The sequence below is a fragment of the Acipenser ruthenus genome, chromosome 11 (assembly GCF_902713425.1).
Source record: "Acipenser ruthenus chromosome 11, fAciRut3.2 maternal haplotype, whole genome shotgun sequence".
NCBI classification, from domain to species: domain Eukaryota; kingdom Metazoa; phylum Chordata; class Actinopteri; order Acipenseriformes; family Acipenseridae; genus Acipenser; species Acipenser ruthenus.
The window spans coordinates 38,592,154-38,614,819 of record NC_081199.1 but is presented as its reverse complement, the minus strand read 5'-3'; the positions used below and the strand labels follow the sequence as shown (position 1 = coordinate 38,614,819).

At 35.4% G+C, this 22,666-nt stretch overlaps 1 protein-coding gene across 1 annotated transcript in view; it reads right to left on the bottom strand.

Moving 5' to 3' along the window:
* The window catches only part of LOC117426994 (inactive dipeptidyl peptidase 10-like), a 99,850-nt gene extending 82,781 nt beyond the window's left edge, over positions 1 to 17,069 (bottom strand). The window contains exon 1 of the mRNA XM_034045297.3: positions 16,797 to 17,069. Coding sequence (XP_033901188.2) covers positions 16,797 to 16,853 — 57 coding nt within the window. The 5' untranslated portion in view covers positions 16,854 to 17,069. The remainder of the gene's footprint in view (positions 1 to 16,796) is intronic.
* Between the last annotated feature and the right edge of the window lie 5,597 nt (positions 17,070 to 22,666).

Genomic DNA, 22,666 nt, shown 5'->3' with positions numbered 1-22,666 from the left:
GAGACTTTAGCAGCTTGCATTTTGTTTGTACCTTTTTATTTTCAGCAAATGGTGATGTATATATCTATCGAAAAAATACAAAAAAGGAATTTGATACAATTGTTTGTTTTTCAACTATTTAGTGTAAAATTAAATAAAGAAATAAAGAAATATGTTGCTAAACATTAAAGTATGTGACAAAACACACATGTATTTTATTTTATTTTATATTATTTTATATAATTAAAGCCCCAAATTGTTGGTACTCTTGTGGCGCTTGGAATATTTTTCAAAGCGTACAGCCAGGAAACAAGTACAATGTCATGGAACAAGGTCAGAAGCAAAATCATGATTACTTTCAATTAAAACTATAAACTAGGACCCTAGACCTCACTGCTTTGTTAAACCTCATTATAAAATATATTATATGAAATGAATTTACATCATGTAGTGTGGTAGATTGGATTGAAGGAGCCACAAGTGAGTTAATCTGTCCTATAAATGTTTAAACCAAGGCATGGCAACCTACACCCTACTAGTCTAGGTCTTTGTTCAAACCCTGTAAGCCAAGTAATGAAGTATTACACATTTAAACTCCAGTAACAAAGAGAAACAACATGAATTAGGCAAATACTGAACACTGCATTTTAGGAATAGGACACTTTGATCATGGAGTGGCTATCCATTTAAGTTAAATAGGTTTAATAAATGATTAAGTGCTAATTAAGGGTGTTTATGGAAGCGTTGACATTGCATCCCCATGTGCTACACCAGCTCATTGCTACAAATTAAATCTTGTTTTTTTTAATAAACTGTTGATCTCAAATATTCTTTCTACTACTGCAACATTATGCAGTTGTTTACAGACCTTTCAGATTCCTTTATAGTCTTTTCCCCCCTCCATTTTTTAATCATTCACCTCAATGAACACTTACAAAGGTAGCTGTGATGCATCATTAAGTTGAGCTAGTTTACTTTCTAGTTTATAAAAAGGAAGGAACGCTCAGTGTTCTAAGGTGGATGATGAAACCTCTAATAGCCCAAACAAATCAGCCAGTATACTTCCAAGGAATATTTTCCCCCCTGAATAGTCTGTGTAGTATGCACAGAGAATTGTGAGGGTCTGGAACCAAACTCCCCAGTAATGTTGTTGATGCTGACACCCTGGGATCCTTCAAGAAGCTGCTTGATGAGATTCTGGGATCAATAAGCTACCAACAACCAGACAAGCAAGATGGGGCAAATGGCCTCCTCTCATTTGTAAACTATATTATGTTCTTATATGTGGATGCAGCAGTTCTTCATTCATTATTGTAAATTCACAGAGTCACACTGGTCTACTGTAAGTGTGCTTGATTTCAAGGGTGCATGATTCTTCTCAGTACATTGAGGCAAGGCATAGCTGATCTGTGCAATCTGGATGCCTGGGGGAAAAAATGACCTGAAACAGTTCAGCAGTTGCATGCGCTTTTATTAATTACAATAATCAAACAAAACAAAAACCGATCTCCACTTTGGAGCACTTAACTCAAACTTTCTCTGTCCCTAACTACGGCTGGACATCAAAGCCATTTACCAGCAAACAAAACACTTTGACACATGGAAGCTTCACACAGTACCTTTTTTCAACTGGCTTTTTCTTCTTTAGCCTGGTTGCACAGGGCTGGTCCTCCATTAACCTGCTTCACAGAAGCCCTGACTGCAGGGTTTCCCTTGTCTTTATGCAGGCTGAATCAGCCTCAGGTGTTTCTCATTTCCTTTCAGTTCTGTGGCCTTCTGGGAAATGTAATCCTGCAACCCCTCATGGACTACACATTTTCTACTCCTGCAGACTTCCTTCGTCTGCAGGAGTAGAGAGAGAATATATGCATGTCTCCAGTCATATATGATTTTTATGATCATGTCGCCTTCTAGCCTAAACTGTAGATAGTACTGCTGTAGCCTTATGTTTTCGCCTATTGTCATTCATTTGCCCCATTGCCACTGTACTTTATGCATCCAGGGTATGTCAGACATCAGAATAAATCACAAATTGGGTGTCCCTTCCTGCGATTTCAATTGGGCACTGTGTTCCGGGCTTAACTGAGAAAGGCTGTGAGTCTGTTACAGTAGAACAGAGGTGCATTGAAATTTGTTTAGGCAAAAGGCAGTGTCTTCAGCAAGGACATTTCAGACATGCTGTAGGACAACATTCTGCATGTGTGTACCCAAAATGTCTGGCCTGGCTTTATTCCACCAGCTTGGTGGGCAGAGAGCTATTCTACCAGCTTGAAATCTAATCTTAACCCGGTACCACCAATCCTTAAGATATCCAACATTTATCAGCTAACACCTTTCTGACAGTAACTCCCCAGAGGGACACTCAAGGAAATCAGTTCTGATGTGTACAGTTGATAAGTGCTTCCTCTATCTTTTTCATGCACTTACCTCCCAATATAACTAATATGGGTGTGCTTGCATTAAAGATCTGGATTGGAATGGATCTCAGGGACCAAAGGTGTGTGACACTGAATGGAGAGGGCTGGTATTTGGGTGTGGTTTATCTTGTCTTGGATTTATGGAGCCGCAATGGGGATGTAATCAACTGCAACAATTTAACAATTATTATTACCCCTCTAAATAAGGGGCACGTTTTGATGAATAAGTGTGAAAGATCATTTACATTTCAATAGATTAGAAGGCTTTCAACCACAAAAAATAAATGATATATATTGTTACTGCAGCTCCTCAGTTTCTGGTGCCAAATCTACAGCATGAATTTTCTTGTGGAAATTTGGCTGAGTGCCTTGATAGAACAGCATTTCTCTTCAGGGTAATGGTTTAGACTAAGAAATCCAAGAGAAATACGATCAATAGTAAGCCATTTGTATAAATGTTCAGTAACTCAGTTGCTGTGTGCCCACTGTGATTTCTTTCACTTTACACAGTCCATATACTATTACCAACAACTTGAAGTGGCACCAAAGCCAATGAGTGAGGAAAGTGTTTCTGTTGAGCTAAGGTAACAACTGAAAACCTCTTACATATTTAAAAATTTTAGGAAGCTGTTGAAAGCATCTGTCTATCGACAAGCTTTAGAGGTAGGGTATTTTCAGAACAACGTGGCCTCATTTAACATCATTTCCTGAAATTAATGGTTACGCATAAGTGGATATCACCATATGCAGAGGAAGTGTTTTTAAAAAGTAATGAAAAATTTAATTGAATGTAACTGAAGAAATATGAGCGATACATGTCGTTACAGGACAGTTTATCATTTCCGAAAAGTTAGTTGAGGAAAACAGTGGAAATGCGTTGAAGCCTTTATCATCTGTGCTAGCAAAAATACAAAAGTCATGATATGTGTTCTTAATCATCATTAATGAATGTTTCTGGACTATTACTGGATATTTGGGATGTTTATCACCTGGGTAGTTAATCTTTGAAGAAGTTTCTAAATGAAATAGAGGGAACATCAATTATTCAAATAGCATTTCTTACCAAGAAAAAAGAAAGGTCTTACTATCCTATGTGCCTTAAGCTGCAGCCAATTAAATATATTTAACAATGCATTTCCTTGTACTTCAAACAAACTGGGTTGATTTACGGTAATGAGCTTTTAGCAAAAAAATCTTTGGTCCTTTAATAACTAATCTAACTGTAATTAAAGCAACGGCTTATTGTAATGACGACAGAATCCTGAATTTCTGTTGCCCATTGTCTCTTAATAAGGTATAATGAGAGTCCTTCAGTATGAGGTACAGCTACACTGTTAAACAAATAGTTTAATGCGAATGGTATACCACAGCATTAAAGACTTTGGAGATCATAAAATACAAAGTGCTTTTGAATTATTAGGAAAGGGAAATATTTTCAGATGTGTAGCCCAAGAACAAAACACTGGGGTTTAGTCAACAATTTCACTGTTCATTTACCTCTTAATATTGTATGATATATCATACAAAATAGCTCATGCCCTCCCACACTTATATTCTAGGATGGGAGGAATTAATTTGGTATTAGGAATTAATTCCTTATTGTTTTACTCCAGTACAGGTGCAATATAATTTTTCAGATTACAGCAGCAAGTGACCACTTTTTGGACACAAGGATAGATTTTATTGTATAACTGTATAGTAGTTTGAGTTGTGAATATGACAGGTCTATAATGGAGAGGCCTATAGGGTAATACAGTAAAAGATGGTGTTTCCAGGTTCATTCATTGTTGTATGATATATCATATGATAGTCTTTCATGGGTGTGCAATGGCCTCAATTTACAAGCACCTTGACTTGTATAGCCAGCTTCTTCACTTCAGCTTGTTACCATTATATATTATTATCTCTAAACTAGTTTTGCATCTCTTTTGAGGGGGGTGTCTAATTCCAGGAAAACCAATATGGTTTGGCCTCAGGTTCTGGTGTCTTTGTCGACCAGGCGGTTATGGCATGAAGCTCAAGTTGTATGAGGGTAGAGAGCAGCGAACAGGTCACACTCTTGGAAGTCTTGTCACCCAGAAATGGCCATTGGCTTTGTACCATCAAAGAGCCAGGGGTTTCCTTCTCAGAACACCAGAATCACTGGAAAAATAACAGCTGATCGTCTGAAGAACGCTCCACTAAAATAAGATCTTCCTTTGTGCGGCAAGACAAAACTACTGGAATAACCTCAGTAAGATGGCATGGTAACAGCCAGATGACCTTACTTACTGTAACAGCCAGGTCATCATACTGATAGAGTTGCAGAGCGGCATTGAAACAACAGATTGGTACAATAAGGGAATCAGTGGAGTTGACCTCTTTGATCACATCATTAATGTTTTTCAATCTGTTTGCTTTTCATATTCACCCCTTAAATATTCAAGTAAAAATCATAAAAGGGAAACAGAGGTAAAATAACAACATGTTTTCGATCCCCACAAAGGACAATCATGTGATTATATATATATAAAAGTTAAAAAGCTAGGTAGTAATTACCTTACAATACTTTTTTGCTGATGTCTTCAAAAATATATAAAACATGTTGTGATGGGGTGCCATTTCCTCCATGCGGAATGTGGCTGGAGCCTTAATTGGTTAATTGTTAGTTATTGATTAATTGGGCTCTAGCCACAGACCATAAAAGCCAGGAGAAATACTTTGTCTGGTGGAGTGGTTTGGTTTGTAGCGACAGAGGAAGTGTTACCTGCAAAACGGTGTATAAATACTTGTTTAATTTGATTTATTTTGTTCTGTGTTTTGTTGGAAACCTTTGTTTTGTGTTTATACCTTTTGTTTGGCCCTCGTGCCTTTTTATTTTGTGTTTTTTGTAAATTAAAGTATTTTGTTTCACTGCATTTTCCTGACTCTGAGTCTTCCCTCTGCGGCTATCCTGCCATGCATGTACAAAGGAATTGTCTGTCACAGCTGGATCTAGGTTTAGCCTTTATGGGTTTAGAGCCATGTATCTTCTGATGGCATTTAATCTATCTAAGATCTCAAAACACTGGATTGCACTACTGAAACAGCTGCATGTCTTTTCCTGGTGTTTCAGAGCTTAGTTTGACTTGAGTCTGACTTGAGTCCAAGTCCGGATTTGAGTCAAGCAATTCTGAAGCACACAAACTCTAAAAGGTACTGCTAAATGTATTTCTGAGCTCATGAATGGTACAGTAAATCCTGTATTTCTCCAGGATGGTGTTCATGTAATAGTGTGATTGGTCTATTCTCTATGCATTGTGTTGTTATACAGACCCAGAACGGCTGGTTCAGATCATTAAATCCCTCTGGCTCCCTTCCACTATGTCCTCAGCTGTAACTTGCCAGGTTTACATTACATGAGGGCAGCAGTGTGGAGTAGTGGTTAGGGCTCTGGACTCTTGACCGGAGGGTTGTGGGTTCAATCCCCAGTGGGGGACACTGCTGTTGTACCCTTGAGCAAGGTACTTTACCTAGATTGTTCCAGGAAACACCCAACTGTATAAATGGGTAATTGTATGTAATGTTAAATAATGTATAATGTGATATCTTGTAACAATTGTAAGTCGCCCTGGATAAGGGCGTCTGCTAAGAAATAAATAATAATAATAATAATAACATAGTTCAATACTCATCTCTAGTGTTCAGTCAGTTATGTTGAAAGTGAATTTATTATGTATATACTGTATTTAGATACTGCTGTTGGATTTTTATTAAAAAAAAAAATCTTCAGATGGTTTTTAATTGCAGTTGACTGGTGATCTTTTAATTTTGGTTGCCTATTTTGACTTGTGCAAAGGGATTGCTGACAGATTTTAAAATTAACCCTTTAAAAAAATCATAACACCAAAAAAAAAAAAAAAAAACTTAAATCAAATCCGAAACTCAAATGTGAAGGTTCTGTAATCTGCCGAGCATTTTCAAAATCAAATACACGCTAAAGAAAACAAAGGGTTGTTTATCCATGCATGCGGATCCCACTCACCCAGGCCCAGCTGTTCAGGGTTACACATCTTTGTGTCTACAGAGATATTGATCACCCAGTGGGTTATCAGTCACCCTTGACAGGTCCGCCACAGGTATTTGATTGAATCGTTTTAAAATCATCAATCTTAGTTTTTTGCTTCCACTTCATCCTGAGAATCCTCCGACGGCCTCTGTGACTCACTCTATCCTGCCTCTGCTCATGCATGACAGGAAAATGCCAGGTCTCTGAACTGCTAATCACAATTCTGTGCAGCACACACACATGCTTTTGATTGACTAGTTCCGTTCGATTTTTAAAGTGCTTTCCTTGTCTACAAATTGCTTTATCCATTTTTTTTTAAAATTATTTTGTTGTAGTATTAACATTGTATTTTGTTGTTGTTTTATTATTAACATTGTATTGTGTCTGTACAATGTTGCTGTATATTCAATACTGCGTATTTGAGACATATATTTGAAATACGCATTGTTGTCATGTTTATTGTTATGTATTTTTGCAATCCAGTCGTTTTTCAGACAAACATAAATCCTCACATAAAAAACAACTAATCAAACTTTGAAATTACTTCTTTCCGTGTATTTATTCTACAGCTATGGCCAAAACATTTGCATCCCCATATAGAATTATTAAATTTTGCTTCATAAAGTCGAATGAAACCTGATGAATAATGTTATGTTAAAATATTGAATTACACACCGCTTTGTAGCTTTCATTATACTTAACAAAAAATTGAAAAATGTGATATTTTGAAATCTAATATACTGTACTACAATTATGGCTTCCGGTAGACTTTTGCAATATCATTTTGTAGTTTCTTTGGTTACATGATGTTAAATAAAACATCTCAATTATGTTCATATGTATATCTTTTTTCAATTAGGTATCAATCAATCTAGGTGATGCAAAATTTTTGGCCATAGCTGTAGATGGACACAAAAATGTCACTTGTAAAACGTAGACTAACAGCACCACCTACTGGGGATAATTGAAATATATTTCTCCTATGACGTTAACCTGCTACCTGCTGTACATCTACACAACAGCAACGGGGAGTGATTAATTGTGCTGTTTAATCCAGTGATGTGTCAATACATTTGCAGCTTGTTGTCTAATTTTCCTGGAAATTAAGTAACAAAGTACCACATTTATCAATACTAGGTATATCACTTTATCATCATGTCGTGATTAGATGAATCACTTGTATTTATATTATAAATCAAAACAGATACTGGTAGGTTTTCTGTATTCATGTGAAGTTATTTCTGCTTACTTTAAAAATCTGTTAATAAATATTGGTGACATATTTGTTCAGTATTATATTGCATCTTTATTGAAAATATTGATAGTAATTTATATTACCTGCCAACAATATCCAGTAATTAGAGTAATTGCCTGCGATTATCTCTTTTAGGTTAAGGGTAGGGTTGAGGCTAGGATTAGGTTAATAAAATAAAACAAAAATGTTTTGTTTGTTTTTTGCCTGGAAACCAAAATATCCGTATTTAATTTATTATGAAATAATATATATATATATATATATATATATATATATATATATATATATATATATATATAATTTTACTTCTTATCTGCTTAAACACAATGTATATCTGCTGTACATTAATACAGAGGTATTTACTCTAATATATATATATATATATATATATATATATATATATATATATATATATATATATATATGTGTGTGTGTGTGTGTGTGTGTGTGTGTAAACCTCATTTAAAATGTGAACCTTTATACCCTGATCATGACTGTCTGTCTTTCTATCTGTCTGTCTGTCTGTCTTTCACAATCTACATGATGACCATGGCAACGGCCTTGAATTTTCATGCATCTTCTCCAAACTTGCACCCTTTTATAGACATTTTGGATTGCATTTGTGTATAATTTCCATACATTAAAAACAAACAGTTTGGATTAATGTGTGTGTTCAGTGCACTGTTTAATATTTGTTTTTGTTCTATTTAAATGCATCAGCCTTGAGAATAGATTCTGTTTATCCATTTCTGGATGTGCACACAACTTGTTGCAAATCATTAGTGTTGTCAGCACACCACTGCAAGACAGAATAATTTACCAGATACCGGTATATTGAGGTATATTATTAACAGTCTCTGTCCAGGAAAAATACATTTGTCCCAGGGACCAATGTATAGTCATTTGCATAAACAATTAATTGTGCTTCTGTGGGTTAATTGCTTGCTATGCATACCTTAGTGGGCTCTTGATCGGCAAAAGTCCAGTAGTTTATTCCCTAAAATGACTCCCGGCCATTTGGTTTTCTGACAAGTGGGTCCCTCAGAGACAGCCCAGGTCAATAAACCCTGCTTGTTCATTTCTGTCACCCCTTTAAGGGTTTCTGTGTTGTTCGTTACACATAACTGCACACAGTGCGAAAAGTTCCATTTGAGTCTGTGTCAAGTTTCCCCGTTGCCAAAGGACAGTGTCAAAGGACAGAATCTTATGATATCTGAGACTCTCGGAACAAATCTAGATGTCAGATCATTGTTGGATATAACACAAGTTTATTGTTCAGCCTAGACCTGTTGATTTTAGATCATATCTGAACACCCTGGAGTGTGTTATTGCACTTATAAAATGGTTGTCAAGTGAATCAGGCAGAGCGTTTCTAAAAGTTCCATGCTCTGCTAGTGTGCACAGGTTCCAGCATATGTTAGCCAATGAGATTGCTTGCTTTATTCTTGCAATTTTGAGAAATATATTAAAAAGCACCTAAATGTTTTCAGAATCCTCCCACGGAAGTTGTGAATTAATTAGAACCAGGCATTCATTTTTCTAGGGTGACAGGCAGGAAATGTTATCTGGACTGAGTGAACGTTTTCATTTTCCCAATATTCCACTGTATCCTTTTAAAAAAAAAAAAACGCAGCCTTATAACTGCTCTGCTGTAAGATATGAGAAACCATTAATCATACTCGAGTTTGAAATGGCCAATTCAAGTAATGTCGAATTAATCAATCGAACAGGATTCAAGATATAAAAAGATGTTCCTAAAAGGATTTTACTTTAGCACTTGTTCGTTATGGCATGTCTGGTTAAAGGTCTCTACAAAATGTCATAACTGACAGTGTCCCAGTGTCTCTGTAGTCATGGATTTAGAAAAGTTGTGACTGGCATGTACTAACCTGGCTCCGTACTGTTAGGGACCCAGTGCCCTGCCAATGATAGTGCATCTGTGGCACACAGTGTTTGTGTTACCACTGGCAGGAAGAATGCATCGTGTAAGTGTGTAAATACATACCAAGATGTGATGTTTAAAATTGTTAATACAGATTTTAATTTAAAGAAACTAAGCTTGTTTATAACAGCTATTGGGTATGATATTTATTTTGCTGTTTGGTTATAGCTTACAGTTTACAAGAAATGCTAATGTTAGGCTTAACACACTGAGTGCAGACACAGTGAGTGACTGTTCCTTATTTAGATTGCTGCTTGTCTTACATTCTGGGCAAAAACATATGAAAATGATATAATTACTGTATATGCGGTAAAACTGTTCTATAAACTGAATTTGCCAAGAGGAAGAAATAAGACATATGCTCTCTAGACAGCATGTAGGTTATTTGTCTTGCAGCTGTCCTACATATAAGGTAAACAGACAGCAAGCACCATCTGCAGCTGAGCTCTGAAATGGCTGCTAAACTACGTGTACTCGATCCACGATATGAATGATTTAAATTACATTTCCCACAATATTACCTCCCACCAGACCAGCAAGCCAGCTAACCAGCCCCTACAATTCCAGGCCTGAATATACACACTTAACATTATTTCTAACACATTTAGGCCATGTGTGGAGTAGTGGTCAGGGCTCTGGACTCTTGACTGGAGAGTCGTGGGTTCAATCCCAGGATAAGGAATAAGGGCGTCTGCTAAGAAATAAATAATAATAATAATTTACAACAGTGGTCTAGGTGGGGTTATCCACTCCAGGACCACAGTACAGATATATTTAGAATCAAGCCTTTTTATAAATAACTACAATGTTGCCATTCGATTAATATATTATCATGTGGCTGGATTGTTTATGGCAGTGCTATAAAAATGAATTGGCACAGAAAGAAAGCCTACATTCATACAGTATCAAGGAATAATATACTTAATGGTAAGATTCATTAAACTGTGAATAGTGTTTTGCCCATAAAATAGAAGCAGAATCATTTTCCTGGTCATAAAATTTTTCATCTATTTTCTGACAGACATTTACAAGCCTTCCTTTTGTCAGAATCACTTAATGACAGTAATTAATAATTCTGAGATCGCCAAACAGGATTGCATACATTCTTACTAATAAATAGACACTTTCAGTTTTAAATGCTGGAGACGAAAGAGATGTCAAGGAAGTGAACATCTATGAACTAGTTACCAGCTTACAGCGTGTAAGGTTTATGAATGAAAGTAACTCTTAACAATGTATTAGTTCCAAATAGCCACATTACATTCTACATTGAACGTTATTGATTCGATACAATACGTGCCACTAGTAATAACAAAGATAGGCAATTGATCAGATGACCTGAACCCCTGGAGAGACTCTGATGCTACACCGATGGTAACCATCAGCTGTTACTCCAGTGATGTGCAATCAACCCCTTCTACTCTCCTTTACAAGGCTGCTGTGGTTAATTGTTTACAATATTTGCTTTACCATACATTCATCCCCATGCTTTATCTCTCCAATCATTTTAAACTAAGTTACCTTAGTAACTCTACTTATGCCAAAGTGATCTCCAGCAATATATATATAACTACAGTATAGTTTGAGATTAAATCATCAAAGGATAATATTCTTTATGATAATGGGGGGGGGGGGGGGGGTGGAAATCAATTATTTTTACTAGCAAATGTAAATGTTATCACAGTGCTTGATCAATCTTATGAGCAATTCCCATACACCCTTTAAATATGGAACACTGCTGATAAGAATCAGCACAGGATAGTGTGACATTGCACTCAATTATGTGGTGAAATTAAATTGTTTTTGAAGCCTGGTGGGGATATTTTTCACTTGATGAGTTTACTGTGTTTTCTTAAACCTCTTCAAAGCAGTACTACTGAGGCTGCTGTTGAGTTTCTGCACATTTTCCTGGCAGGTTTTCTAAGGGTCTGTTTGTCTGGTCCCCAACACATTAATATGGCCTGACAACACCAGATTGACACCTTTTAATACAAACAGTCAGACCACCTATAGCAACAATTCATTACAGTCGGACCACCTATAGTAACATTTCATTATTGTCAGACCACCTATAGCAACATTTCATTACAGTCAGACCACCTATAGAAACATTTCATTCATCTTTGCTCCTGAGCAAACTAAAAACTGCTAGGGTCCCCATTTTCTTCACAAGAAATGGTTCAGTAAAGCTGAGGGAACACAAAGCCACTTGTTCAAAGACTAAGCTAAGCTGTGCGCTCTTTCAAGTCCTTTCAAACTCATATTTTTAGTCTGAAGTGTTTGTATATTAAATCTGTGGAGTAAATCTAAATATAGCCTTCATCCATGTATAGCCTTCATCCAAAAAAAGACATACAGTAATACCACAGTAATGACATCAAAAAGTAATCATTCTTCTAGTGGAAAATATACTTGAACTTTGACCCGTTTTACTCCTCGAGATCATCACTTTCAATTCAAGCACAAAATGTCTTGTTTTCAATCACTTGACAACACCCGCGGTACAGAAATGTTCATTAATGATCAACAGAATGAGAATACATAAAAAAATAAATAAAATGACGTCAAGCTGGTACATTCGTATCTCAGAAAAACTTGAGAGGAACGGGAAATTAAAACAAGGTGAAGGCAATCATCCAAATAAAGCTGAAGCACTAACGGACGACACAGAACGTCTGTACAGCACTGAAACACTACGTTTAAACAAAACCAAATATAGTGCAGAACCTCGTCTTCTTTAATATTAGCACCACAAGGGTATCCATGTATTATACAAAATAATCAATGGGCTTCAGTGAGTTACAGGAAAACAATTCCATCTCAGGTTTCTGTGACAGTTTATAAATTACTCGACCTTCGGACTCGTAATTCAGGATGTCACAGAAACCCTAGATGGGAATTATTTATTATTATTATTATTATTATTATTATTATTATTATTATTATTATTATTATTATTATTATTATTATTATTTATTTCTTAGCAGACACCCTCATCCAGGGCGACTTACAGTCATAAACAAATCCATTTCAAGAATCACAGTACAAGTAATAATACAATTAAGAGCAAGATAAATACAATGACTTTGGTAACTCCTGTAACTCACTGAAGCCCACCTATTATATATATATATATATATATATATATATATATATATATATATATATATATATATATATATATATATACATATATAGATAGATAGATAGATAGATAGATAGATAGATAGATAGATAGATAGATAGATATAGTTCTTAAACTGAACTAAATAACGCTGTAGTTTCAATCATTAAAATGATAGAACTTTGTGAAAACTAATAGTGTGTATGAGGCTCCTAAATGTATTACATTATTTAAAAGTAATTTAAAGTTCTTTTAAGCTTTTTTTTAAAGGATTCAAAAGTATGCAAACTATGTTTTCTCTAAATGTAAAATTAGTGACTCCCACAGAATGCAAAGTGCCACCATTTTTATGGATCAGACATCAAAACTCTGGTACAAAGAGGCAAACATGTCTGAGACGACCTTTCAGGTGGATATTTTCCATCATTTACATTCATTTACATTTTATGAAAGATTTTCATTGAATCCATACCAAAAATCCAGTCTGTACTTTACAAGTAATTGTAAATATATCATCTCAAATCAACACATGAGCCTATGAGACCATATTTCATCAATGTTAGCAATCACAGAAACAAAGATTATCAGCAACTGCCGTTAAACACACACAGACACATATATATATATATATATATATATATATATATATATATATATATATATATATATATATATATATATAGTATAAATTTAGAATTATAAATTTAGAATTGAGCGGTATAGTCTATGCTCAGGATAACATCTGTGTATTGGATAAAATATACTATATCACTATATGTGAAATTAACAAGAAACCATTAAGAACAAAAACATAATCTCTGCTCCTTTCTGCTAGTCAGTTGTTTCTTCCCAGTTTTATACCATCATTCCACTTAGAAATTGTTGCCTTTCCTTCAAAATAAGGCCCTGGTGTGCAATGCTTATGTTGTTATCTGTAACACAAGAATGTGACAGACATCGAGCAGCATTTTAATTTTCTCTTATCAAATTAATTTTAAACACTGCCCTGTAATTGAACAATCCATTTTTTGGGAATATGTGGACTTTACAGAATTAATGATATTTCTAAATAAACAACACAGAACGTGGTTCACAGATCAAAGGCAATGTTACTGACAGATATTTAATGAACTCTGCTAGATTTGTTGATTTTCCCAGCGGGCGCCTAACACCCTTTTCCCATTAGAATTCATTGAACCTTTTTCAAATTAAAATGACCTCTATATATATAGCCATTGGTATAGTATTACATTGTGGAGTATTACAGGAGAAAAAGCTTAATTGAAACTCATGTTAATACAGTGCAACCAATTTAATGCAAGTGTACTTCAAATAGTTATAGTACATTCTATAAATATATTTAAAGCTTCATAAAAAAAAGATCTGACAAAAAAATGTATATAAACAACATAGGAAAAGTGTTTGATGCTTGAATGCAACATACGTTTATTATTGCTGTTATGCAGCTTTATGTTTCTTTTCTTGGTACTGCATTGTCCTATTTGAATAGCTGTCACTTTTATCTAATTGATTCAATCATTCTTCCCATGTACACATAATCATAATTTTCTTCACTTATGAGTGCTATTGCATTAATAGATAGACTGAGACTATTATCTTCAGTGCAGGTTTCCACGTGTCAGATTTAATTATTGATTTAGTTGTCAATCAAGCATTCAATCACAGAATCAGCAGTACTTATATGATTCCATAAAAGCATATCCAATTGTGGTGTGACAAAAGATGGATGACCAATGCAAGGAATTACATTATTTCATGCTTATTTTGTTTGTGAATGCAGTTGAGTTTGCATGCACATGTGTGCACTTATATGCATATTTTAATGCTAGGTTCATTTTTTTATGTAATCTGTAATGAAATGTTGTATTTGTGACCAAAGAGGCCATGTGTCTTAGGCACAGAGATTAAAAGTAATGAAAATGTAATATGACTGCAAGTAAGGCAATTCACTGCAATTTATTTGTCAATTACTGTAAGCATTTTTTAACTTGATCAGGCACAAATCAAATAATTCTGTAAGGTAATGTGAAATTAAACCAAGATCAAAAGGCCACCATCTTTCAAAAACTGTGGTCAACTGTGGCATATGTGGTTTAAAAAATGCAGTTTATTTTTCAGCGATTACAAATGTTTTCTAGTGCTTTTGATACGTTGAAGTAACTCTGTATGTAGGTGTATCATGAAATTATACATGCACAGAGCTCAGAAACCTGTGATCAGTTCCCTGTGTCATGAAATTATACATACACAGAGCTCAGAATCCTGTGATCAGTTCCCTGTGTAATGAAATTATACATACACAGAGCTCAGAAACCTGTGATCAGTTGCTTTACTGAAGAAAATAAAAATAAAATACTGAAAGATGAAACACACTCTGACATCCTTCTGATTTAAAAAAAAACAAAACAAAAAACAAAGATGAACAATCATTGAAAAGGGCTTGAAGAGTAACGATAGGTGACTGCAACAAAATGCAGGAAACAAAACAGCAAAAGCAAATTGCAACATGCCTTTTCCATCAATTACAGTAAACAGGTGAAACTGACAGAATGAGCACAACAACTGAATAACTTGTGGCCCCAAGCAAAAAATCTATTGCTATAAGCTTGTATCTTATTGCCCCATCTTAACTGCAGGGGTCAACATCATCCGGCACAAAATAGTCATCACAACCACAACCTGTCACAGTTTTCCCCTATCTGAGACCTTTTAAGAGTTGCAGCACCAATATAAACCCTATTCACCCTATCTGAATAATATACGATCAACATGTGTTAAAAGTGTGACTACCATTACAATTTTGATTGTGTATTACTTAAGTATTTTAATTCAAGGTTTATAGAAATGGGAGGTATGGAAACTAACCCCTGAACATTCAAAATATTTTGTTGACCGCCGTTTTGGATCAAACTGTCCAGCATGTATTCATGTGGTTCAGTTCTGAGTGTTTGAGTAAGTCGCTTTGCAGGCTGGCAGGTGATCCAAAATTCTACCAACAAAAAAATGTATGTAGGCACATAACCTCCACTTTCTATAAAGCTAGGTGTGAATTAAAAAAATAGAAATAATTTCTTGTGAATGCTGAAGAAATGATCAAAAAACTAAATGTTCTAAAAGAAATAAAAATAAAATACTGCTCCACGGTTCCATGTGTCGTAATTGGAACCCCTAATTAACAGAACCCCCTTTTCTAAGAGTGCACTACACAGTCCACATTGCCTTCTATTATACAAAATTATATTATTACTAATCTCTCCAAAAGGGGTAAAGATGCCATCACAAGCATGTCACTGCAATGGTCAATAGAGACAAGTAGAGCTGGAAAGGCTAGCAGTTTGTTTACATCAAAAGGAAAGAGTGATTGCTTACACAGAAGTCAGGCTGTTTTTAAATATACAATAAAACAAGTCTTTACTAACACTGCTGAGATTAAGCAAAGCCCTCAATTTTCATTATTGTTTTAAGCCTCTTACTCAGTAGTTATCTGCACATTTCATACTTGGTTAGTTCACAGGAAAAATACAACTAAACAAAGTTAAATTGTGAGACATATTTACCTTTATTTTACATATATTTCACTATTCCAACATTTTCACTTTTTTGCTGTTCGATTTAACTTCAAAGTACAACTGTTTTTTATAACTTTTAAGTCATGTTAATCATGCTGACATATTTAATTGTTGTTTTTTTGTAATATACGCACATAAATAAGTCATGTATGTACAGTATTTGTACAGTGCAAAATTATAGTCATTTTATGAACCCTTTTAAGCCTTGCAGAAATACATATAGCACACTTCACATTGCCATGCCTTGTGTTAGAAAGACAATTATTAAAGCAAAATAGTGGTACAACTCTCAGGAGATGATTCAAACGTCATGTAAAACAACAGAATGACTTAACATAGCCATATTTACCAATTAAGTAACACACAAACTATTATCCTGCCGAATCAACTGTTATCCACCATCAAAATACATTAGTTTAAACTCTTACCTTACTCTTACTCTTACCTTACTCTTACTCTTACCTGGCTTTCTTTGGAAGAATAACTACATTTTTGGGAGACGGAAGCCGTTTGGTTCATCTTTCAGCACCCTGGACAGTTCACAGTCTCACAGAAACAATGCAGCGCTCTTTCTTCTTGTCTCTTTGGAACAGATGAAGACACAAACATAAACGTTTGTCCGGTTTACTTAGTTTATTTTAAGTTCAACCTTAATCTTTAGAATACTGTAGTTTGTTTTTTTTTTTGGTCCAGATGTTCACTTCCCCACGTGCTGTACAGTATGCTCCGGCTCCTCAATGATGAAAGTCTTACTGAACTAGTTTTGTTCAATTGCACTTCACCTACTCTCGCATGTGATATCTGCACTTTGCCTGCCAATAATCCAGACATAATCGCCTCTCGCGATAGACATGAAATAGCATGTACCATGCCAGCTAACCAAGACCACTGTCCTAGTTATCTGCTGTTAATATAATTATTTTTTTATTATTTTAAACAAGGATAAACAACATCACGACCTTGTTTCTTTCTGCAACTTACAACGTGACACAACACACGTGTTCCCTATAATAAAATTGTATATGTGTTTTTTTTTTTTAAAAAAACGTGTTTTGTTCTCAATTAATTGGTTTATAATTAGAATAGACCAAAACATTGCAAGCGTTAAACGTTACAGTATGAGTATCATATGAACCTTGGCTCCGGTAATGGACGTTTTTGACATTCTTGAATAGGAAATAGTAAGTGTACAGTAGATATAACAAGAGTATAACTAATCATCAACGAGTTTGTAGGCTTATGCAAACTGTATAGCTGTTTTTTTGTTTGTTTTTTGTTTTGTTTTTCACAGAAGCCTCCTGTGAGAACCCAGCTTACAAGTGTGACAGGATACGTTTTGGTTTCCTGCTTACTAGTGAGCTTAGTCTTTAAAGTCATGATGTATCCCTTTGCACAGATAGAAGAATGCTAGTCAAGCTCTTAATCTCATCTTCTGATGAACATTACACCACCATCTGGAACATACACATAAAAAAATAAGAGTTTATATAATGTCGTTTAGAAATACACGCCAGTGAATAATGCATTCACCGTAGATACAGTAACTCACCTGCAACTGTGTATGTTCACCAGTTTCAAGTCAGTCTCATAATAAATGGATAAAAGTCAATATGAATAATTGTATTGTTTTGAGACGTTTTCTTTATTATTATTATTATTTATTTCTTAGCAGACGCCCTTATCCAGGGCGACTTACAATCGTAAGCAAAAACATTTCAAGCGTTACAATACAAGTAATGCAATAAGAGCAACTATTATTAACAAACTTTTTAGAAGTAATGTGCTCACTTTCTCATTACTTTCTCATTTTGAACACATGTCCTTGTTCTTCAGTACCTGGAGATGACTATGCTTGAATGGAGAACCAACAGTAACAGAGGTCTTGGTTTTGTCTGATGATCAATTCTTGCAGACAGAAAAGTTGTTCTTTAAGGTCCATGTCTGGGCTTTATGGAAAACGGGCAGATGCTGTAGTGTGTTACCTGTCAATGCACCTGCTGTTCTGGCAGTGGGACAGAAGCATTCTTCATGAAGTACAGTAAATATTTTTAAAGCACTTCTCAAACCTAACGTGAGAACAGTATTAGATGTGTTTTGTGAGGAGATCAGTGGTAAACAGCAGCTATGTTAAATTAAACTGTAAGACTGAGGATATGGTGACTGGGTCATGGTACAATATGAAAAAGGTCTCCTGCTGAAAATCAGTGGTTAGGAACCCATATGGAAAGAAAATATATTTTCAATATGTTTTTTTTATATTAAAAATATATTTTATATATCGCTTTATAGTAAGTATGGTGAACCAATATTCTAATTATATGAAACACATATAAACATATATCTTATATTACTTGAAGATGGTATTCTTATTCATATACTGTTTTTTTCATAAATCTGGAATTGCCAGTTGTTTTTTTTATCCCATTTTCTCCCCAATTTGAAATGCCCAATTTTAAGCCCAGCTCACCACTGCAACTCCCGTGCTGACTCAGGAGAGATGAAGATGAACACACACACACACACACTTCTTTTCAGTCTGCAGGCCTGCCATGCATCTACCTTAGAGCTACAGCGTCAGAGGACCATGTAGCTCTGGGCTGCTAGCAGGCAGGCCCGCAGGCGCCTGGCCAGTCTACAGGAGTCGCTGGTACGTGGTGAGCCGAGGACACCCTGGCTGACCTAGGCCCTCCCCACCCCGGGCGATGCTTGGCCAATTGTGTGCCGCCCCAGGGGAACTCCCGTCTACGGCTGGCAGTGGAATAGCCTGGACTCGAGCTGGTGACCTCCAGGCTATAGGGAGCCCTTTACCAGATGCACCACTCGGGAGCCCGCTATATACTGTGTAAATAATATATATATTAACAATAATGTATTTTCCATCCATATGTGAATCCAGTAGTAATTGAATTTCAAGAATATTGCTACCTTAGTCTACTCTGATGTAAACCTCCAATGTATTCCTTTGTTTTGTCCTGAATTAACTATTGGCGTCCTACATACAATAAAATCACAGCTGTAGTTCATCATAGCTCTTGCAAACAATAACTGTGTCTCTTGTTACAGTAAAACTATGGGTTAATCTTATTAACATTTCTAGCTCATTAGAGTCTGAACCACTTACTGCATAAACTTAATGAGCTAAATCAAGACTGGTAATGACTGAATAGGTAGCTGATTTATCATATCTCCAAAACTATTATCATCAACTGAATAGGATCCGAGAAAATGATGACTGTAATGCTTCCACATACTTTCAGTAGACCAGTCATCATTCTTTTAACAGATGTGATTTTTACGATTTTCCAATTAATTTAAAACATTTCATCCAGACATAAATATTAAATAAAAAAAAAAATTAAAAAGTTCACAAACGGTAAATTATGTTTTTAAGCTTGGGCATGAGTCATTATTTCCATGGTACGTATCCACTGAGAGGAGTAATTTCCTGATCTCAATCACAGCAGTCAATCACAACACCTGTGTAACAGACATAGTTCCCAAATGCATGTGTTTCTGGGGTCTGGTGCTCCAATACTGAGTGATTCTCACGCTCCTCTTGGCATGTCTGGAGAAGCTCAAGTGCTGGGAACATCTTTCCTCGTGCCATTTAAATCATGTGACATTATGACCATTCAATTCTTGAGTCAAAAAGTCTCATTGTCACATGATTTGAATGCAAGTTCAAAGCCAGGAAAAGGCAGCTATGGAGAAACAAACAATATTGTAGCAACAGAACCGAGAGCCACTCAGAATGATTGCAAAGACCATACAACAGTAAGCGGGACGTCAAACAAGGCAATTCAGCATGTATTTGAAGTTACTTGCTGCTTCAACATCTTAACAAATAAATCATTTGATGAATAGTTGACTTCTAGTTTACAACCTGCGTTGTTTCTTCTAGCTGGGTAACACTAACGTGGTGCACAATTTGACAGGAACAAGCAACATAAAGTACCAGTTGAACAAAGACATTCAACCTTTAGTTGCAGGTCAGTTTACTTTTTAGGAATTCAACTTCATTTGTGATGTGGCATCTGATTCCAGTCTAGCCTTGTTCACAGGACCATCTACAGTGACTGGATTTTTCAGTGGTTCCATATGTATGTGCTGGCATTGTACCTGGTGCTTTAGTATTGCTCACCACAGCAACTAATAAGATAGACCACAACTGCAGGCCATAAACTTTTGTTAAGCTAGGCGGGCTATATTGTATTCACTCACTTTTATCAATGGTCATCTTTTCAATCGAATACTGGTCTTAGACCTTTCCTTAAAAGAGATTTAAAAATGACCAGCTCATAATTAAGTTTTGGCAAATAACAATGATCAGTTTCTATTTGTTTTGTTATTTGGTACATAAATAAAATTGTGTTATACATTAAAACAAACACTTTACATTAATGTCTCTAATTACTGTGTATTTAATTAGTAAATACATGTGTACTTACACATCATTACATTGCTATTATGCATGTTTATTGTGTATTGTTTTACACAATATAACCCTCTCACTAACCCTAACTCTAGCCCTATCCCATTTTCAATACAATTATGTTCTTACATACTGTATATAGTGCAACAATATCTACACATTAAGTACATTGTAACTATGCATAATAACTTTGTAATTATGTGTAAGTACACATGTATTTTCTAAGTAACTACTATGTAAATACACATTAATTAGATACACAATGTTACCCATCCCCTCTAATAGTACAGATGTTGAAAAGGACACTTGTCAAACATTTCTGCACCACAATGTATCCAAAATGAATGTCTTTTCCTACAGGCATGATCTTATAATTCTTCAAAGATATATTTTCATCCTCACCATCTACATAATGCAAGACAGAGACTGCAGCTGATTCTGTGAGTGCTGATGTTTTACCAGTTATGATGTACAGTAGATAGATTTGTCTCTGCACTTTGGCCAGATTACTGAAACCTGGAAGATTCTGTAAGAAGAGACTTTATATTAAAATATGACTGTAATCCAGTATAAAAGTTATCCTCTACCAATATATATTTGCCTGTTTCAAATTGGCAAAGGCTCTATGCATCAGCGCACAATATGAAATGTCTGCAAGAATCCCCATCACCATCCCATATAGCTTCTTTTGAAAACTGTATCTCGACCCCAAGGTTTCATTTCCTACTCTGGAAATACCTCTGCTTTCTTCTTTTTATATCAAAGCCTTAAATCCTTTGTCTTGCCCTCTGTCACTGATCTTGTTAAAGACCCCATGCCCACTTCTGTCATTTCTCCTCCAAGTTCCCCTTTTGTACAACTAATTTTACAGTAAAAAAAACAGAAGAAAAGAAAAGAAATTGCACTGTATTCTCGTTTCACACTCTTGGGTGACAGAACCACTCAGCTTTTCTTTACAGTCCTCTTGCCTGACGAGAAGAAACACTAAAACCAGACAGGGTCCACTGTACATATTAACTTTTAAAAAATATATTTATGCACTGCTGAGCAAGTGAGTTCACTAAGCTAGTGTGGCACATTATTAAAGGATTATGGAGGTTTTAGTGAAAATGTGCGTCGATTAATAATAGACTTCAAGGAGACAGCTGGGTTGTGTAAGGCCCAGAGCCTAAAATAGAATTCAGTAGTGACATTAAGTTATGTTTTTCTGAAAACCTACAATTACCTAGGTCATTCATGCTGCAGCATTCCGACTCTCACCACTAATGTCCATTATTCTGACTTTAACCAGTTTTGGCGCTTTTATCCTCTCATGGCTTATCAATCAGACTTAAGCTGTCAGCCATGGGAATCACTGTGAGCAAAAGCCTTTTATTAGAATTTCAAAAGGTATTTTTAAATAATGTATGCTAATTAGAAGATTTTTAATTTACGCATAACATCACTAGTAATATGCCAGGGGTGTTCGCCAATGAAATTAAATTAGGACTCATGAACATATCTTCTGAATGTATCAGTTGTTGTGTATTGCCCATCAGTTAACCAACCACTGCTAACACTGATACAGCTATTTATAGGTTGTATATGTATTCTAACCTTAAAATCACCCTACATTGCAATTCAGTCCCCCAGCCAGAAGACTGAAATAGTATTCTGTATATAACAGATGCTATTCAATGCGTGGATGTTCCAAGAACATTCAGTACAGAACAACCTGAACCTATTTAATATATAATGCTATACATTACATTGTTTCATATTAACAAAAAAAAATCAAGCATGACTGACAAATTGTTATCACGTTCTAGATGTTTTCTTTAATGAAGGGCAAAGTGAAAATAATTACTCAACTAAGCTGCTTATTCCTAATGTCTAGTTTCAAGAAAGATCACAAAGGTAT